Source organism: Mesoplodon mirus, assembly GCF_964341445.2.
Source record: "Mesoplodon mirus genome assembly, chromosome: 6".
NCBI lineage: Eukaryota > Metazoa > Chordata > Mammalia > Artiodactyla > Ziphiidae > Mesoplodon > Mesoplodon mirus.
Window position 1 is genome coordinate 101,975,364 of NC_138982.1, and position 22,138 is coordinate 101,997,501.

At 36.0% G+C, this 22,138-nt stretch overlaps 1 protein-coding gene across 4 annotated transcripts in view; it reads right to left on the bottom strand.

Annotated features, from left to right (window-relative positions):
- EPHA6 (EPH receptor A6) overlaps positions 1-22,138 on the bottom strand; it is a gene marked incomplete at its 5' end in the record, with an annotated part of 845,284 nt that overhangs the window by 273,968 nt on the left and 549,178 nt on the right. For 2 of the 4 annotated variants that reach the window (XM_082625309.1, XM_082625307.1), the window contains 2 exons: positions 9,105-9,270; positions 9,659-9,706. In XM_082625309.1, coding sequence (XP_082481435.1) covers positions 9,105-9,270; positions 9,659-9,706 — 214 coding nt within the window. The remainder of the gene's footprint in view (positions 1-9,104; positions 9,271-9,658; positions 9,707-22,138) is intronic. The other 2 variants (XM_082625310.1, XM_082625308.1) reach the window with 1 other exon arrangement.

The following is a 22,138-nucleotide window of genomic DNA, read 5'->3' on the forward strand; positions in this document are numbered from 1 at the left end:
AACAGATGAGGGTGAGAGGTCAACCATAATTAAGAAACATACGAGCAGTTCCAGATAGGTTCCATATGGTTATATTAAGAGATTAGGTTTATCTTTGCTTTGCCCTTTATGCTTTTCTAACAACGAAAATATGACACTAAAAAACCACTTTACAATAGAAGTCAATACAGCTGATTTGTGTAGTCTAAAGAATGGCTCTAAATCTTCAAGTATTACATAGAGAATATATTTTTCACTAAATTTGGAGCAGTTTAAAATGTCTTAAGAACATTTTTTGCTCTGTTAAAGAATTCAAGGTTGAAAAGTCAAATAGCTTGACAGAAAAATTCAGGCGATTTATATGATGGCTGATAGAAACAATCCATCTCATCTCAAATCAAGTCAAATTAAAATTAGACTTTGGGAATGACATAAATAAGGAACTCTGTTACAAGAGCCTCTAGTGAGGTTAGTGGTGAGCTTCTTGAAGACAGAGAACATATATTATTTATCTTTGTTTATTTTTTCTATTTGTTAGGCACATGCAAAGCAATACATGAAGTAAAAAATGAATAAGAAATGGCTCCCGATCTCAAAAAAAGAATTCTAGTCAAGGGATGATGGCTTATATCCCAAAGAAATCATATTTTTCTGTATGTTGCTGCAGGTTATTGGCTTAAAATAAAACTATATTCTGTTTTAAGAAATAGATCCATTGCTGTTTGTTAGTTCCCTTTTAAATATGATCCAAATTGTAATACTGCACATTGATATACACATTTTACAACTTCTAAGTACCTGTTAATAGTGAATGATTTTCTTTCCAGCCCATTTGGCAAAGTTATAATCTTCAATATTTTTCATATTAAGGCCTTCAATCTGTCCTATGGTGCATAAGCCCGGTTCCCATCATTTAAAATCTTTTTTGGATCCGTGCAAAACTGAAGCAAAATATTTTTGTCAATGCAGGCTTCTTAAAAGGAGACTTCCATTTTCTATGCAAATAGTTACTTTTCATCAAGTCCCAGCTCATTTAAGGTAATCAGACTAACTGCATTATTTTGCCCCTTTAGAATGGCATACTAGGTGTACCATGTGTGCATTAATCCATAAATCTACATTAAAACACAGATAACCCTCTGAACTTGATGCATGGTGGTTTGTAAATAATTACAGTTTTCTGAAAATCAAACACATTTTATTCTAAGGAGGAATATAATTAGTTAAGGAAGAGTGGAGTATTGGAGGTAAGAATAAGAAATAATCATGTAGAAAATTAGAAGTAATGACCAACCTGAATAAGAAAAGTGAAAACACTGAATGAGTAGAAAGGGAACTCAGTCCTGGTTCCAAGCATGAAAAGAGTCTAATGCCACAATACCCCTATTTTAACACTTACTAGCTGTGAGGACCTGGTAAGTTACTAAACATCTTTGTGTTTGTTTTCTAATCCATAAAATAGGCATGATAATAGCACCCCCTTCAAAGGTTGTAAGTATATTAGTAGCCATAAATAATTAAATAGTGTTTGAAGCATAATTAGAACTCACTAAATATTATCTGTTTTTATAAAATATCAATGTTAGAAGTTACATTAAATTTCTATTACAACCTCCTAACCAAAGCAGGGATTTCCTTTATGACATGCTGAATAAGCATCCAGCTAGCTTCAGCAAAAAGTCTTACAAGAGGTCTTCATTGTGTCATAAGGTAGGCCAATTTATATTCAGACAACCTAACTGCTAGAAAATTTTTCTTTCCTACTGATGTTTCTGTTTAGACAGCTATGGCTGCCAACATTGAAAGTGTGCTATTGATTGAAGATTATTTCAAATTAAAGTCTGATATACTGGAATTCATCCTCCTCTGGGTAGACTCATAAATATGAAATCTGCCTCCTTCTTGATTAATTAACTTTTTTATTACTCCACCAGGGTCAGCTGGCCCTCTTTCTGCTTCATGCTTCACCATTAATAATCATCCCCAAGTTTCTGGCTGCTGTTAATAATGATGTAGCTAATTTCATCCTTGGTAATTAAAGCAGTACAGATTGGGTTTCAAACAATAGACTGGATCAAACATAATAGATATTTGTTTTTTAAAAAGGTGTGTAAGGAGGGATATCTATTTAACAACAAAAAAGTTATTTTACTCTACCTCAAATACCCCTAAATTTTAGAATTAACAATTAATTTGTAATTAAAATTGCATATATCATGTTTCTACATGACTCAAATCAGTTACAGCTTGTTACCCAAAATATAGCAAGCAATATTGCTTACCTGTGGCAAAAAAAATATTTGATTCTTTCTTTTTCGACAGGTAGGCAATATGCTATTCTTCCATTTTTGAAATTACACATTCTTCATTTATTTAATTAAATGTGTAATGGAAACTATGTATAAGACATTTTATGAGACACAAAGATACACAGGTGACAGTTCTTGACCTCAAAGTGCTAGCAACTTAGTAAAGAAGTAAGCCCTCACACAATAAAATATTACAGAAAGTCTGAGGAAAGAGTGATTACTTCTCACTGGATTGATCAAAAACACTTCAGAAGGTGTAGCATGTGAGCTGGACTGACCATTTGTAATGTGATAGGTTTCTGAATATGCCAGTTGGAAGTCACAGACACAACTTAGATAAGACGAAGATTCAGAAAATTTCGTGCATGAGCATTTATACATTTACCCAGGGTATATGTTAACTAGAGGGAAATAGAACAGAAACGATGTCAATTTGGATTAGATTGGAGGAAGACTTGAATATTTGTTGAGAAACTCACATTTTATTCAGTAGAAAATACCCAACGATTTGGAGCTTTTAAGTGTAGAAAGTTGAGTATAGAAAAATTAGTCAAATGAGGGCATGAAAAATAGACTAAGGAAGAAGAAATTAGAGACACGATCTTGCACCTTAATTTTCAGGATCATTTCCATACATAAATTGTTAAAACTAATCAAATTGCTTAAATATGAAACCATACTAAAAACAGCTAAATTTTATGGGTGTTTTTGAAATAACTAAGCGATTAAATTTATTCATTTGTATCAACATAGCACTTTTTGTATAAATGTGTAAGATGTGGCATAAGATTCTAATTTGAAACACTTGCCATGACTCAGTAATTTATACTTTGGTTAGTTAATGTTGATCATAATGACTTTTATGTGGTTATTTAAGTGATATAAATCTAGTCCATCATTACTACTTTGGGTAAAATGTTGACAGATGTGGCTTTGGTGCTACAGAAGTGTTTCATGTAGCTCACAGGTAAAATCCTAAATTTACATATTATTAAAATTTAAGGTGTAATTAATCTTTTCAGGGAAAAGGAATGCATTGCTTATATGTTGGCTGTGTATTAACTCTCCTGGATCATTTGGATAACCATTAAGGCAATGGAAGAGATAAATTATGTGTAAAATTCCAGTTTTCTTTCAAAAATTGGCTTTAAGCTATGGATTCTCCTACCTTTTGATAGCTTCACAAACTGTTTTACAGTATATAAGTAAAATGTTTAAGTTGACTGCAATCTAGCAGGATATATTTTATTTTGGTTTAAAAACTGAACCCATGAAAGTATTTTTTGTTTCTGTAAATTACATTTGAATATTAGATAAATCTTGGTTGTGTTTTAAATGAAAACAAATGTTTGACTGCCTTATCATTAAATTATTTCTTTTTAACAATGTACGTGTAATTTTAACAGATGATTGTTAAAACTGAATCAAGTATGGTTTTTCAAGCAATTTGTAAGGATATGGATAACATTACTGGTTATATAGATAACTTTTCAATTTTAATTCTCATCTTTTTCTTCATTGAAAAGAAGCACATTTTCTCCAGAAAATAAGCTCAGAAATAAAAACAAATATGAGGCAGATAAAATTTTCTGTTGTTTCATTCATATAAGCCAAAAAGGCCTGTACTTGACAGTGTGTATGTGTGCACGCACGCCAGTGTGTGTGCGTGCGTGTGGGTGTGTTTGATACTTTGGGGCATAATATGGATTTTATATTAATTTTGAGAAAATTCTTATACTTGAGAGCTTCTGACTAACACCTATCTATTGTTCACCTATCTTTCGAGAAGATCCACATGGAATATTTATGTGTTCTTACTTTCTTACTACTGATTCTGTAGTTTATTGTAATTTTGTTAACTCTATTCCAAAAAGATGGGGGGATCGATTACAGTACCTAATCAAAAGACCTGTACACAACAGCAGTTCAATAAATGCTGTTAGTGAACATAATATTTAGCTATACACTATTAGTCCTAAGAGAGATTAGCAGACATATGAAACGTCCATATTGAAACACAAAAAGAAAGTGTTTTGTGACTATAAATGAGTGACTTTCTACCTACTTATCTATAGATCTATCAGTCAATTCTCTCTCCCTTGTTCTCTCTCTCTCTTCCTATATAACATAGAGAATGAGGTTGTTCTATAGACTTAGGAAAAGAGGATCCCAATAACTATAGTTCAAGTAGGCTCTTTTTATAGTGCTAACAGTCATAGTTAGTACTCTTTAAACTTGCTGGCCGGTTTCCACTAGCACATTCTGACTCTGGAAAAAAATCCAACCTCTGGTCTAAAAACAGAGCAAGAGGAGTCATGGTGATAGCTCCTCAGAACCGGAGAAAATATTTGCAAATGAAGCAATGGACAAAGGATTAATCTCCAAAATATACAAGCAGCGCATGCAGCTCAATATCAAAAAAAACCAAACAACCCAATCCAAAAATGGGCAGAACTAGACAGTTCTCCAAAGAAGACATACAGATTGCCCACAAACACATGAAAGGATGCTCAACATCACTAATCATTAGAGAAATGCAAATCAAAACCACAGTGAGGTATCACCTCATACCAGTCAGAATGGCCATCATCAAAAAATCTAGAAACAATAAATGCTGGAGAGGGTGTGGAAAAGAGAACCCTCTTGCACTGTTGGTTGGAATGTAAACTGATAGAGCCACTATGGAGAACAGTATGGAGGTTCCTTAAAAAACTAAAAATAGCACTACCATATGACCCAGCAATCCCACTACTGGGCATATACCCTGAGAAAACCATAATTCAAAAAGAATCATGTACCACAATGTTCATTGCAGCTATATTTACAATAGCCGGGACATGGAACCAACCTGAATGTCCATCGACAGATGAATGGATAAAGAAGATGTGGCACATATTTGCAATGGAATATTACTCAACCATAAAAAGAAACAAAATTGAGTTATTTGTAGTGAGGTGGATGGACCTAGTGTCCATCTTACTTCATCTTACAGAGTGAAGTAAGTCAGAAAGAGAAAAACAAATACTGTGTGCTAACACATATATATGGAATCTAAAAATAAATGGTTCTGATGAACCTAGGGGCAGGACAGGAATAAAGACACAGACCTACTAGAGAATGGACTTGAGGACAGGGGAGGGAGGAGGGTAAGCTGGGACGAGAGAGTAGCACTGACATATATACACTACCAAATGTAAAATAGATAGCTAGTGGGAAGGAGCTGCATAGCACAGGGAGATCAGCTCTGTGCTTTGTGATGACCTAGAGGGGTGGGCTAGGGAGGGTGGGAGAGCTGTGCAAGAGGGAGGGGATATGGGGATATGTGCATATATATAGCTGATTCACTTTGTTATACAGCAGCAACTAACACAACATTGTAAAGCAATTATACTCTAGTAAAGATGTTAAAAAATAAATGAAGCCACTATGTTTGTAGAGTACAAGTAATCAGTTAAGAACATTATAATTTTGAAAAAGAATTGTTTCATATTTTATATTATTGTCTCATTGGTTGTTAGCAAACTAAAAGTTGAACAAAGTAAAATAGGTACGGTTAAAGGGAATGACATTGTAAACTACTTTGTTTTGCTTGTTTTAAAAAAATTGAACCAGACCATCAAATGAGAGAGTACCTAATTTCACCTCCCCACTTCACACCCCATCTCTATGCATTATAAAGTCAGTTAATTAAATAATACAGAAGAGAGACTTTAATAAGAAAGTTGACGTTACAATAGTTCAGACAGTACTTGAAAAACAAAAGCTATAAAAATTTAAAGCTGCGCTAGGAGGGTATGTAGAGAAAAAGACTGATGCTGTCAGTTTGGATTCATATCATTATATTCCTGAATTTATAGTAAACCTACACATATCCTACTATGACATTATTCATTGAAATTCTCTTCTGGATATAAACAGCATGCTTTGAAAATGCAATTTAAAACTAACCAGATAAAAAATGATCCTTTAAATGATTTTTCCTCAGGCTGTAAATTGACTTGGGAGCCGCTCTATGCACCCAAACTCCAGGTTTACACAAACATATTTTTCAGACTCTTCTCAAACGCTGTTGTCTCTTCAACGGTGTTATAAAAGTCACTTTCATGACATTTATAAATCAGTAATTCAGAATATGGTGTTTGCTGTCTGCTGCTGCTGTCAGGTGCTTCTAGGGTTCTAATCCTGCACCTCCACTCATTGGTTATCAGATTTTGGTAAAGCTACTTAAGTTTCTAAAAAGAGTTATAATCTTAGCAGAATTAAAAAGATAATTTGTGTAAACTGCTCAACAGACAGTCTTGCACATGTTACTGGTCATGTTACTCCCTAATTAAAATCCTCCCATGAATCTTCAATCTCTTCATAAAGTCCAATAAGCTTGACATGGCCCAAAGAGCAACTTCGTCTTGTTCTTGGCCCCTGTATAGTTCTCTGCTTTTAGCTCCCACCATTTAATTTTTCATGTCTCCTCACTGTAGTCACACCAAATAGTTGGCTCTTCTTTAAATTTTTCATGCTGTCTCAGGTCTCAGTGCTTTTGCTATTCCTTTATCACCCTTCTTTAAAGAATGAGCCACTGCGTCTCATCCTCCAGATTTTCATGATCTATTCATGCTGAATTAGGGCAGCTTCTCTACGCTCTCATAGCACTCTTTGCATATCTGTCTGGTAGTACATGTCATTCAACCTTGTATTTTTTAATTGAAACTTTCATTTTCCTCCCACAAATCTAGACTATAAATTATGCGAAGGCAGAGGTTGCAGGTCTTATTACTTTTTTATCTCCAGAGACTCACACAGAGTATGGCACATGTTAACTGTCCTATATATTTTTCATTGAATGAATCAATATTATACTGGGTCATGGTAAGTATGGGACCTTTCTGCTAAGGAGTTTCAAAGTACTTATCTTTTACATAACATCTGAAAGAATTCTAGTACTGAAAGTACAATAAGTTGAAATTTAGAGTTAAAACCAAATACAAATTTTAAAATTTAGATCAGAACTTACATTTTCTTATTAGACTAGATTGCTTTGTCTAAAAGTCTCAGACAAACATAAATGAATTATCTAGATTTAGACCTATGAGTTTGAGAGTACATTTCTGACTTGATGATATAATACTCAAAAATGTCATACTTTTAAAAAGTTAGGTGAATTTCTTCATCTGTGAAATAAGACACAATAAACACACCCTGGATAAGACAATGATGTGACTCTTCCCTGGACCAAACTTTCCTTGAATTGTGTCCTTGGCTTTGCACCTAGATTAAGTCTTGACATGTGGGCAGGGAAGAAAGCAGTCAATAGGACATAGCAGGGACATTTTTTGAATATTGCTTTTGATTATGGAGTTTTGTGATAACTACACTCCCAATAATTTCATCTCTAGCTTGAAAAGTCAATAGTCTTCAGTGGGATTACAAATGACTATCACAGATATTAAACATCCAGGTTATAAGTATTCTTTTTATTCATTTGTTTACTTTCCCTCCTTAAGCTGTATTCCTTCTTAATTAAATATGTCAGTGCTTTTCCACTTTTTAGTTAGATATAGTTGTAACGAAAAAGTTCTTATGATCAATGTTGTTCATTAACCTAAAAACAACAACACTCCTTCTGTCATATAGTTAGAAACTCACATAGCTTCACTTTCAGGGAGTGATAAACTGGGGGAATTGAGGCTTAATCAATGGTCTTACCGTTAGCATTTTATAATTCCAATGGAAGGACTTGGCAGGATGGTAGAGTACTGGCCTTGGAAGAAGATAGCCCTTAGTTTCCAATTTTAGCTTAGCTTTCTTACCAGCTGCATGAATCTGACAAGTTGCTCAATTTCCCTAGGCTTCTGATTTCTCATAAGTAAAATTAGGAAAATAATACTGGTCTCATTGGATGTTGAAACGTTTAAAAGGGACAACACATGTAAAATACTGCACATCATTTATGGCACCTATGAGAATAGGCTCAATAAATGGTAGACATTATTATTGTTATTCATAAATAATTTTTACAATAAAGTTGCTATTCTTGAATTCTTATGCAAATACAGGTATTTTAACAGTGATGGGAACAGAATTTTATTATAATTAGGTATTTAGATATTTTTCCATCAAAGTACATAGCAAAAGCCACCTATATCATCCTTACAAAGATAGCAATGTGATGGATTTCTAAAATTGAAAAAATAATTCAGTGGTAGAACTGGGTTTAGAATGAACATGCCATTTAATGTTATGTCACATGACTTTGGAACGCCTCACTCCCCTCATCTCCCATTTTGGTTTTCAATATGTTGACACTATGAAATTAATTTGAGTTTCTAATCAAGCCCATGCATCTAATATTTAAACTTATAACGTTCATTTCAGGGGAGTTTGTCTCCTGACCACTGTTTTTATTGATCTAATATAACAAGCCAAAGCTGCATAATTCTGAACTAACTGCTAAAATCATTTGCTCATGGCTTTACTCTCTTCCAAGTATTCATTAGTTTCCCATTATGATGCCAAGACTGGCGGACAATTAGGCTAACACCACCCAGTGAGACTCTCTGTGTTGTGGCCTGAGTGATGAATTCTGCATAAAGAGACAGATTTAGGCCACATTACAACTGTGGTAGAGCAAGGCATTTCATGAAAATATTTAACGATAGCACGAAAGCATTAACTGAAACGACTGTATGAGTATTTACATGAACAGAATCCTGCATGATGAGACTATTCAAAATTTGGGACATCAGATTTTCAATTATCAGGTCACATTAGAACCACACTAAATTAACATCTTATTTTATATCTTTGTGTGAAACTTACTTTCATCTCCTGTTTCAAACTCAAACTTCTGACTGTATCCACTGTACCCTGTTGCAGTCCTCACTCGGATATGAAAAATGTACTTGGTGGCTGGCTTGAGACCTGTGATGATGGCACTGGGGGCCTTGGACCTTGTGGAGGAGTAGGAGAACTGCTGCTCGTGGTCCTGGAGACAGAAGAGAAGAGAAGGGGAGTGAAGCAGGGTTATTTTCCTTTACCTCGAGACACTGTAAAGTCAAGCTGAGGAATTCTCTCTCAAAAATACTGATTAAGAACTGGTGCAAGCATGGTTTTCCATAATTTAGTGCTTCGTTTTTCATCAATTATAATGCATATGATATGGTCTTGATTTGGAAACTTATTAAGAAAGAAGATGATCTTGTATTTTTGGTGATTTGGATTTCTGACCTGACTCTAAGGAATGGTGGTGGCGTGGAGAGCACATTTTACACAGAATGGCAGCTGAATCTTGAATAAAATGGGCACATCAGATCAGACCGCGCCAGCAGCAAGCAAGGAGCAAGGGTGGGAGAATTCAAGTACCCGCTACTCACTTCTACCCGCAGGTAGTGCCAAAATGCCGGCGCTATCCGTGGGTAGACCTGTGGGTGAAAGGAAAAATAAATTAATTGTTTTTTTAAAGTTTGCGATCTTTTATCCTGAATCAATGCATTGTTCTGAAACTCAGTGATTCCCCAGTAGTAACACTGAAGTTGAAGCAACTTAAGACATAAAATGGTGAAAATTTTCCTTTGAGGGAGAGTTGACTCCTCTGCAAAATACCACAGTTTACTTTATAAAGATGTACGAGATACATAATGATTGTGAAGTAGATTTTTTTTAATCGAAAACAAATTTATGGTTACCAAAGGTTAAACGTGGGGCAGGGGAGAGGGATAAATCAGGAGTTTGGGATTAACATACATGCACTACTACATATGATAGATAACTAACAAGGACCTACTATACAGCACAGGGAACTCTACTCAATATTCTGTGATAATCTTTATGAGAAAAAAAACCCAGAAAAGAATGAATATATATATAACTGAGTCACTTTGCTATACACCTGAAACTAACACACATTGTAAATCAACTACACTCCAATAAATTTTTTTCTTAAATACAAAAAAAAAAAAAAAGCACATATTTCTTATTTTCAAAGAACCCTCTGGGAGTATATGTTTCAACTGTGTTGACTTCTTGCCCTCATTTAATGCAGCCAGAAGACCCTGGGCTTGTGGCGCACCATGAAGCCTTTGTCCAGTTCGCCGTTTTTATTTTTATTTTTTATTTATTTGTTTTTTAACATCTTTATTGGAGTATAATTGCTTTACAATGGTGTGTTAGTTTCTGCTTTATAACAAAGTGAATCAGCTATGCATATACATATATCCCCATATTTCTTCCCTCTTGCGTCTCCCTCCCACCCTCCCTATCCCACCCCTCCAGGTGGTCACAAAGCACGGAGCTGATCTCCCTGTGCTATGCGGCTGCTTCCCCCTAGCTATCTATTTTAACATTTGGTAGTGTATATATGTCCATGCCGCTCTCTCACTTCTTCCCAGCTTACTCTTCCCCCTCCCCGTGAGGTAGATTTTAAAACGGTCCACCTGTGAGGGAGCATCAAAGACACAGCACAGTATGAAAGACAGCACACCTCAGAAATCAGCAGGATTGGAGGCTTGGTTCCCAGTCACCCGTGGTTAACTGCCAAACTACCTCTTCTCACTAACAGGAACCACAACTGACTGAATGCCCTCGTCATTCAGAGTCTTTTAAGTGGGCTGTCTTGTCCACCACCTCAGAACAATTTACTTGTGCCTTTAAGAGATTGTCCACAATATGCTAGTAGTGGGAACACATTAAAGTCAATACTGTTTTTGTATAGTGTTATTGTTCAGTAACTTTATAATGGTGTTCCAGTACGGTATCTGAAAAAAATATTTCTGTATGAACAGCTCTTCTAAATTCATAGGTCAAATTAGGCTACCAGGCCCTTGAGTTAATTCTCCACTATTCTCATTACAAAATATCTAAAGATACAGATTCTCAGAAATGGAAGTGACTTTCAAGATCATTAATTAAGTCACTCATTTGATGCTTAAATTTGATCTATAATATTCCCATCAAGATTTCATTTAGCCTTTGCCGGAAAATATCTGTTGTTCAGGAGACCTTCCAGGCAAACGAAGTAACCTACATACATGCAGAATGTATCAAACTGCATTTATTGGCTGGTGATCCTATAAGATTTAAAACTATGAAAATCATTTTCCTTAAGCGACTTTTGAGAAAAAAAATCCTTAAAGATCATTTTAAAACTTTATGGCCTTGAGAGGGGGAAGACGGTGATAGAGTGAGATGCGGATATCACCTTCCTCCCCACAGATACACCAGAAATACATCTACATGTGGAAAAACTCCTACAGAACACCTACTGAAAGCTGGCAGAAGACCTCAGACCTCCCAAAAGGCAAGAAACTCCCCACGTACCTGGGTAGGGCAAAAGAAAAAAAGAAAAAAACAGACAAAAGAATAGGGACGGGACCTGCACCAGTGGGAGGGAGCCGTGAAGGAGGAAAGGTTTCCACACACTAGGAAGCCCCTTCACTGGCGGAAATGGGGGTGGCGGAGGGGGGAAGCTTCGGAGCCATGGAGGAGAGCGCAGCAACAGGGGTGCGGAGGGCAAAGCGGAGAGATTCCCGCACAGAGGATCGGTGCCGACCGGCACTCACCAGCCCGAGAGGCTTGTCTGCTCACCGGCCGGGACGGACGGGGCTGGGAGCTGAGGCTCGGGCTTCGGTCGGAGCGCAGGTAGAGGACTGTGGTTGGCGGAGTGAACACAGCCTGAACGGGTTAGTGCGCCACGGCTAGCCGGGAGGAAGACCGGGAAAAAGTCTGGACCTGCCGAAGAGGCAAGAGACTTTTTCTTCCCTCTTTGCTTCCTGGTGCTTGAGGAGAGGGGATTAAGAGCGCTGCCTAAAGGAGCTCCAGAGACGGGCGCGAGTCGCGGCTATCAGCGCGGACCCCAGAGACGAGCGTGAGACTCCATGGCTGCTGCTGCCGCCACCAAGAAGCCTGTGTGTGAGCACAGGTCACTCTCCTCACCTCCCTTCCGCGGAGCCTGTGCAGCCCGCCACTACCAGGGTCCCGTGATCCAGGGACAACTTCCCCGCGAGAACACACGGCGCGCCTCAGGCTCGTGCAACGTCACGCCGGACTCTGCCGACGCAGGCTCGCTCCGCAACCGTACCCCTCCCTCCCCCCGGCCTGAGTGAGGCAGAGCCCCCGAATCAGCGGCTCCTTTAACCCCGTCCTGTCTGAGCGAAGAACAGACGGGCTCAGGCGCCCTACACGCACAGGTGGGGCCAAATCCAAAGTTGAACCCGGGAGCTGTGCGAACAAAGAAGACAAAGGGAAATCTCTCCCAGCAGCCTCAAGAGCAGCAGATTAAATCTCCACAACCAACTTGATGTACCCTGCATCTGTGAAATACCTGAATAGACAACGAATCATCCCAAATTGAGGAGGTGGACTTTGAGTGCAAGATTTATTATTTTTTCCTTTTCCTCTTTTTGTGAGTGTGTATGTGTGTGCGTCTGTGTGAGATTTTGTCTGTATAGCTTTGCTTTCACCATTTGTCCTAGGGTTCTATCCGTCTGTTTTTGTTTGTTTTACTTTTTTAAAAAATTGTTTCCTTAATAATTATTTTTTTATTTTAATAACTTTATTGTATTTTACCTTACTTTATTTTAATTTCTTTTATCCTCTTTCTTTCTTTCTACTTTTTCTCCCTTTTATTCTGAGCCATGTGGATGAAAGGCTCTTGGTGCTGCAGGCAGGAGTCAGTGCTGTGCCTCTGAGGTGGGAGAGCCAACTTCAGGACACTGGTCCACAAGAGGCCTCCCAGTTCCACATGATATCAAATGGCGAAAATCTCCCAAAGATCTCCATCTCAACACCAGCACCCAGCTTCACTCAACAACCAGCAAGCTACAGTGCTGGACACCCTATGCAAAACAACTAGCAAGACAGGAACACAACCCCACCCATTAGCAGAGAGGCTGCCTAAAATCATAGTAAGTCCACAGACACCCCAAAACACACCACCAGACGTGGACCTGCCCACCACAAAGACAAGATCCAGCCTCATCCACCAGAACACAAGCAGTAGTCCCCTCCACCAGGAAGCCTACAAAACCCACTGAACCAACTTTAGCCACTGGGGACAGACACCAAAAACAACGGGAACTACCAACCTGCAGCCTGCAAAAAAGGAGACCCCAAACACAGTAAGATAAGCAAAATGAGAAGACAGCAAAACACACAGCAGATGAAGGAGCAAGATAAAAACCCACCAGACCTAACAAATGAAGAGGAAATAGGCAGTCTACCTGAAAAAGAATTCAGAATAATGATAGTAAAGATGATCCAAAATCTTGGAAATAGAATAGAGAAAATGCAAGAAACATTTAAAAGGAGCTAGAAGAACTAAAGATGAAACAAGCAACGATGAACAACACACTAAATGAAATTAAAAATACTCTAGAAGGGATCAATAGCAGAATAACTGAGGCAGAAGAACAGATAAGTGACCTGGAAGATAAAATAGTGGAAATAACTACTGCAGAGCAGAATAAAGAAAAAAGAATGAAAAGAACTGAGGACAGTCTTAGAGACCTCTGGGACAACATTAAACGCACCAACATTCGAATTATAGGGGTTCCAGAAGAAGAAGAGAAAAAGAAAGGGACTGAGAAAATATTTGAAGAGATTATAGTTGAAAACTTCCCTAATATGGGAAAGGAAATAGTTAATCAAGTCCAGGAAGCACAGAGAGTCCCATACAGGATAAATCCAAGGAGAAACATGCCAAGACACATATTAATCAAACTGTCAAAAATTAAATACAAAAAAAAATATTAAAAGCAGTAAGGGAAAAACAACAAATAACACACAAAGGAATCCCCATTAGGTTAACAGCTGATCTTTCAGCAGAAACTAGGCAAGCCAGAAGGGACTGGCAGGACATATTTAAAGTGATGAAGGAGAAAAACCTACAACCAAGATTACTCTACCCAGCAAGGATCTCATTCAGATTTGATGGAGAAATTAAAACCTTTACAGATAAGCAAAAGCTGAGAGAGTTCAGCACCACCAAACCAGCTTCACAGCAAATGCTAAAGGATCTTCTCTAGGCAAGAGACACAAGAGAAGGAAAAGACCTAGAATAATGAACCCAAAACAATTAAGAAAATGGGAATAGGAACATACATATCGATGATTACCTTAAATGTAAATGGATTAAATGCTCCCACGAAAAGACACACTGGATGAATGGATGCAAAAACAAGACTCATATATATGCTGTCTACAAGAGACCCACTTCAGACCTAGAGACACATACAGACTGAAAGTGAGGGGATGGAAAATGATATTCCATGAAAATGGAAACCAAAAGAAAGCTGGAGTAGCAATCCTCATGTCAGACAAAATAGACTTTAAAATAAAGACTATTACAAGAGACAAAGAAGGACACTACATAATGATCAAGGGATTGATCCAAGAAGAAGATATAACAATTGTAAATATTTATGCACCCAACATAGGAGCACCTTAATACATAAGGCAAATACTAACAGCCATAAAAGGGGAAATCGACAGTAACACACTCATAGTAGGGGACTTTAACACCCCACTTTCACCAATGGACAGATCATCCAAAATGAAAATAAATAAGGAAACACAAGCTTTAAATGATACATTAAACAAGATGGACTTAATTGATATTTATAGGACGTTCCATCCAAAAACAACATAATACACATTTTTCTCAAGTGCTCATGTAACATTCTCCAGGATAGATCATATCTTGGGTAGCAAATCAAGCCTTGGTAAATTTAAGAAAATTGAAATTGTATCAAGTATCTTTTCTGACCACAACGCTATGAGACTAGATATCAATTACAGGAAAAGATCTGTAAAAAATACAAACACGTGGAGGCTAAACAATACACTATTTAATAACGAAGTGATCACTGAAGAAATCAAAGAGGAAATCAAAAACTACCTAGAAAAAAATGACAATGGAGACACGACGACAGGAATAAAGACACAGACCTACTAGAGAATGGACTTGAGGATATGGGGAGGGGGAAGGGTAAGCTGTCAGAAAGTGAGTGAGTGGCATGGACATATATACACTACCAAAAGTAAAATAGATAGCTAGTGGGAAGCAGCCGCATAGCACAGAGAGATCAGCTAGGTGCTTTGTGACCACCTTGAGGGGTGGGATAGGGAGGGTGGGAGGGAGGGAGACGCAAGAGGGAAGAGATATGGGAACATATGTATATGTATAACTGATTCACTTTGTTATAAAACAGAAACTAACACACCATTGTAAAGCAATTTTACTCCAATAAAGCTGTAAAAATAAAAAAAAACTTTATGGCCTTGTTTGTCAGAACTTTATATGCTACATGGTTATTCTCTGTCTAGCTGAGGAATTGAATTTGTCACCTATACCCCAAATACAACTGTTTATTAAACACGAAGTACAAAGAAAAATGAGTTAACAATAGCAACATTTTAAATAAAAAAGACAAAACAGATAAATTGTAACATATTTATCCCTAGGTCCTTTCCAGATTAGAAAATAAATAAATATCTGCCTGTTATAAAATCCAAGAAAATAAATTCTATAAAATCATTGGTGGCAGTAATTATCTGCTAAGGGCCTAAAGAAGAAGCTTTCTAAGATGAAAGCCTTTATAATTAGGGGGTTTAACACCCATATTGTGGAGAAAGAAAGTCTGTGTTCTATTGGAAGAGATAATACTGTTTCTGGTAGAAACTTGTAAAAACTTTTGGATTATTCATTCTTACATAGAAGAGGAGAATATTCCACCTCTCACAGAATTTTCTGCAACATTAGAGTATTGGGGTATTCTGAGTAGCATTGCACAGTATGAAATTATGATTGAGAGAATTTTAAAATCCTGAAAAAAGAATTTAGTCTTATCCTTAAAGAGAGGAGATACAGACTGAAAAATTTACTTAGAATTGCCCCATAATAATTACACATTATGTCTTTGCTGCTTCACGAAAACATAGCTAAATAGTAATTTATTACTCAGTAAAGTTACAGGGAGCAAAGGACTCCTTTTGCAAATAGCTTTTAGCATGTCTGCTGTTATACAGAAGTGTATCTGTAGCTATATCCCTGGAATGAAAATCATTAAGTAGGAAGTATGCTCACATGGTTCCTCAGCCTACAACACAGCAGTGCGGGGGCAGCTGCCTCGCCTCACATCTTGCCTCCGCGGAGCACGCCAAGAAAGAGAGCTCAGAGAACAGTCATGCGAGTTCCTCCTTCCAGTGCATATCAGCCCCCCTCCTCCTGCTGTTTCCAAGCTCTTGGGAAACTAAGTTAGCACTTACCCATGAAAAGCATAGGGCACTTACTGTCCCAGAACTTCGGCTAATTGCCTTTCTGCTGACACATCAACTCCAATTCAAAGTAGCTGTCACCAGATAGAGACAGTGCTTTGCCGCAGAGCCATCGAGATCTCTTTATTCATCCATGGGGGCTCAATTCTGAACATGCTTGAATAGGGTATGTGTGAGAGTTTTTCTAGAGTTTGTACCATATGGAATTGCTATTTGTGTAATACCTATGTCTTCAACGTTCCTAGGTAATACATTCCATTGTTCATAAAACTATCTTACAAGTTTTTTACCCTTGCTAAATCCATAATAAAATCTTCTCATTCTTAATATTATTCATTTTAGTACTTTCTTTTTTTTCTTGATCAAGCTTTCCAGAGGCTTGAACCAACTTTTGGCTTTATCTCTCTATTGTTTCTTTGTTTTCTATTTCATTTAATATCTGCTCTTACTATAAATTATTTTCTTTCTTCTTTTTTTGTGTTAATTATATTGTCTTCTAACTTTTTACATTTCATGCTTAACTCACTAATTGTCAGTACATCTTTTCAAATACAATTTAAGTCTACAAATTTCACTCTAAGTACTGCACTACTGTACTTCATAAGTTTTCATGATATATTATCAACCAGTTCTGAATATTTACTAATTTCCATAAATACACTACTTTTTTAGTCTTTGTGGCAGATCCAGGATTATTATTTCACACTTTTAAGGGTCAAAACAGGTTGTCAGGCAGTAAATAAATGGCATAAAATGAAGCTCCAAAGGCATAACCCCATGGGTTGCAAAGTACACTGGACTGTGGATAGGAGAGCACTGGCAGTCTTCTGTACTAATGCTCATTGGCTGAACGTGAAACAGTTTTTGCACTACTTCCCCTTGGATAAGCATAAATAATAATATCAATCATGGGACAAATCATTTAGTAGCAATACACTTTAATGTACTGTTATGTATAGCATTTCCTAAAATAAACATATATACAATTTCTATTTTATATATTTGTATTCACATATACTAAGAACATAGTTCAGAACTATAGTGTGAACACAGAGCATTCACTGTCAAACAATATGCATGTATTACTCTCTAGAGATGTAGACTTTTATTTAAGGTTCTCTTCTCAAGGGCAGAGCCTGCAGCTTAGTCTCAGGAATTGTCCTGTCCCAGCTGCTGAGGATCTAGGTTTTCCTGGGAGTCTAATCTTATTGTTACATTGAACCTTTCATTTGCTTAAAATACTGACTCTATGTTTTATCTCTATAGATGTCAACTCTTCATGAACACTAACAGGGATGTTCTTACTAGAGTCTGGACTCTCTTAGCATTCAATCTGAAAACTAACTTAGTTAAAAGAAATAGGCTCAGGTGTCCAGTCACTATGGCTGCATCTTTCTGCAACCAGAGGTAACATGGTCTGTTATCAACAGAAGGCAGCATGTAAAGAATTCTGGATTAGAATTCTCCTGTCTTGGCTCGATTTTGGTTCTGCTTCTATTATGTACTTTGGTAAGTCACCTTCAAGACTTTGATTTGCTCATACAGAGAATTCATTCATTGCACCGACATTCACTGAATGCTCTCTATGGGTATGGTTTTAGGGATCTATAGTAGATCTGGCTTACATAATCACCAAAGTTCTACCTAAACAATTATATTCTATAATTTTTGTATGTTATAAATACAAGTCCGCTCTCTTCTGCTGTGACTGATTCTCATCACGCCTCATCTTAATCTCTTGAGTTTACCATCCCACTTATGGAATTAGATGCAATAGACCCACAAAGTGGTCATCTTTTAGCTGGTTTGCTTTCTCTTAAAGTCTTTGGGTCTAGGGGGTTTTCTGTAAGATGTTACCACGTTGTTGTATTTTTTAAAAATTTTAAACTAATTGGATTACATATGTGATTAAAAATTATGTTGTAGAGTTTTTTTGTACAGATATATAGATCTAAATATATATCAGCAATCATAAGATAACAACCATGATTTATGCAGTGCTTTACAATTTGCAAGGTGTTTTCACACACATTCTTTATGTAGTACTCATAATAATCTTGTGAAGCAATAAGAACTGGTAATATTTTTAGTCTCACTTAGCATATGATGAAATTGGTGCAGAAAGAATAAGTAACTTACCAAAGCACGTCACATAACTAGTCAGTGGCTTCTGCTAAAGTTGTGTTTTCACTATCCAATTTAGGCAGATATGTGCAGGGCAAAAATGCTTATAAATTAGACTTTGAGCCAAGGTTATTTTTTTCACACTTTATGTTCTTGATTATCTGATCACTAGAAATAACTTCAAATTTAAGACAGACTGTGAACCAGAGAGTAATGATTTGATGGCATTAGAATACTTTTATATAAATAGTTCCTCAGTGGTAGAAACAATTTTCAACATTGAAAATTTCAAAGATAAAGTTATTTTCTACTAAGGTTAACACATCCAATCATTCTGCCTTTATTTTTTTTTTCTATTCTGATATTATGTCATATAGACAGATTCCAGGAAATTCCAAGGGGCTTATAATTCACCCAATCTTCCAAGGAACATAAAATATTCGTGTTTGGGGCTTCAGAATAGAATTTTTTTGATACGGTCCAGGAGATTCTTCTAGAATTTTTTATGTATGATGGTACTCTACATGGCTTTATTCACAGAACAGTACTAAGAGGACAGACTAAAAGCATTGTTGGATTTTCCTTTATCCTTTCAAGTCATGCCAAGGTTAAGTCATCAGGAATAGGTAAAAGTGCTATTAAAAATTAGCACTCTACTACCACAATCATTATTTTTTAATTAGCAATGTCCTAATTAAGCCAATGGTAAAGCTCTTGTTCTACTGGCTAGGAGATTGAAGCTATAGAGTCCTAAGAAAAGAAAATAGTGGATGTTAATAGCTCTTCTAGGGGTCATCTAAGTCATTTTTTGCCTTTCTCTTTCCATTTTTGTGTCTGTCTTTCTTACCCTGCCTCTCTGTCACACATACAAACACACACACACATACATACACATACACACACACACACAAACACAAACACACATTCATCAAACAATTCATGACAGAAGACTGTTGAGATGTCTCCATAATAATCGTCTCAAAACTAAACAAATTACAACCACATTTAGAACATGATTCATTATCTGCAGAAAGATATTTTCCCTGACAAAGCAAGAACTGCACAGCCTAGAAACATAAAGTTTGAAAGGTTATCAAAGAATCCTGTTGCTTAAACAATGGTATTAGCAAACCTGAAAATATTTTACTTGAATGAAAGGAAGTTATTTCATATGACCCTAGGAAAAGGAAAGCTTGTGTACTAGATCCTACCAGAGTTTAACAATTGCTTTCCAAAGAAGAGAGACAATGAATTTGGTGTATTTTATTTTATAGGTCATTACAATAATGAGCCCTAGCTGGGCGCAGGTACTTATACCCTGGCTGAAAGATTCCTTAAGATTTTTCATATTTTTACTTTGATGCTGCAATCTCCTGATTACTAATGTGAATTCCCAAGTGCTATAGAAGTAGAAATAAATATATATGTTCCTGGAAAGGACAGGCTTCCCTAAAATCAATATATGGGCATTGTGCTTTGTTCCTCAGTTTGCTTTTGAATTTAATTAGAATGAGTCAATCTCTGAGTCATGAACTCCTAGTGCACTCCGGTTGTAGGATTGGCAAAATAGAGCATCAGAATGAGCTGTGTGAGTCCAGGAACTGAAGTTATAGCATGTCCATAAAATAGGCATACTTATATAAGAGCTTATTGTCCTAAAAAGTCATCTATTTTCATTCTTGTATTAGTTGCTTTGATTCATCCCAAAGAAGTGTTAATCTATACCTTTTTTAGAGCTTTTTAGAGAGAGAATCTTATTCTACTCCAGGCAAACCATAAGGTACACACACAGGTTCTTCCTCATTATTTTACTGAAATTTAAAAACAATAGTTTTTTTTTAATATGTGAAAATGTCTCTGCTAATGATTGAGCTACAATAAACCATCATTTTCTCCCTGTTAATTATGACTGTCTACCTAGAAATTCGTAGAGGATTAACTGAAAAGATTTAGAACTAATAAGTCAGTTAGTTAGCCAACATACAATTATCAGTTGCTTTCCTATACACTAGCAATGACCAGTAAAATTATATTTTAAAATATTCCATATACCATAGCAATAGAAACCTTATAATACTTAAATATATGACAAGAAATATGCAAGACCTGTATGAGTAAATCTATAACAGTTTGCCGTATAAAAAAGAAAATCCCTTGTTTTCATAACTGTAATTCAAAGATCTTTTGTAGAATACTACATAGTAGCAGTAAAAGTAGGAATCTTATTTTTCTTTGTTCTTGAATGGATTAGCTGTTAGTGTGGAACTGTTAAATATAATTGTGTCTGATTTAGGTTTTTAGTAGATATCTAGGTGAGAACTTTTCTTCCTTTTTCTTACACTGTAATTTTGTTTGTATTTTGTTTTTAAAATGTGAAATGGATTTTGAATGTTATAAAACAATTTATCTGTATTTGCCAAGGTGATTCTACGTTGTTCACCTTAATTTAGTATATAGTTGTGAAGAACTATCTTTGCATTCCTAAGATAAACCCTACTTGTTAATACTTGGTTATAATATAGTTCTAAAATTTTTATTTCAATTTTGGATTCAGTTTGATAATATTTCAAATAGAATTTTTATACCTCTCTTTATAAATGATCTTGGCCTAGAGTTTTCTTGTTTTTACCCTTTTTTATTATCAATATCTGGTTATACTATTTGGGTTAAGCTATATTTAAGAGAATGTATTATGAAAATTTTCATTTTTTAATGTTCTGCAATAATTGATACAACATGGTAATTATCTGTTCATTGAAACCTTAATTGAAAGACCATTTCAGGGACAGATATTTGACCATCTTTTAAAATTATTTCATCCTATATTCAGATATTCTTCTTATTCAGTTTTGGTAATCAACAGAAAATTATCCATTACATTTATATAGTACATTTATTGATGTAAATTTACAATTAGGCTTGTCCTATTATTGAAAATCTCTTCCATAAATAACGTTTTCCTCCTAGTCAAGCTTGTTTATCAGTCTTCAAAAACACTGGATTTTGATTTTTAAAATCAAATATACTTTTCTTGATTCAGTTTCATTAATTTTTGATTTTACACTTATTCATTCCTTCTTCCTCATCTTTTTAAGGTTTGGATATATATGTATCTCAATGTCTTTCATTTTAGAATAGTTTATAATTTAAGTCTTTTACCCTTAAATATGTGTTGTTTAAGATAATATTCTCAATTTTCAAATAAATAGATATTGGGGTGAGATGGGGGTATTTTTTAAAACGTTTTTAATTTTGTTGCATGATTTTCAAGGAATGATTTAAAGAATGAAGGAATAATTTTATACTACCTGACTCCTTCCTCTAGTTATTTCAATGCATATCAATATATATGCCTGTGTAGACAGCGATTTCCTCAAAAATGTGATATATAGTTGCTTCAAAAAACAAAACAAAACAAAAAAGCAAAGGAATGCTGGATGCATAGTTAGTGTTTAATA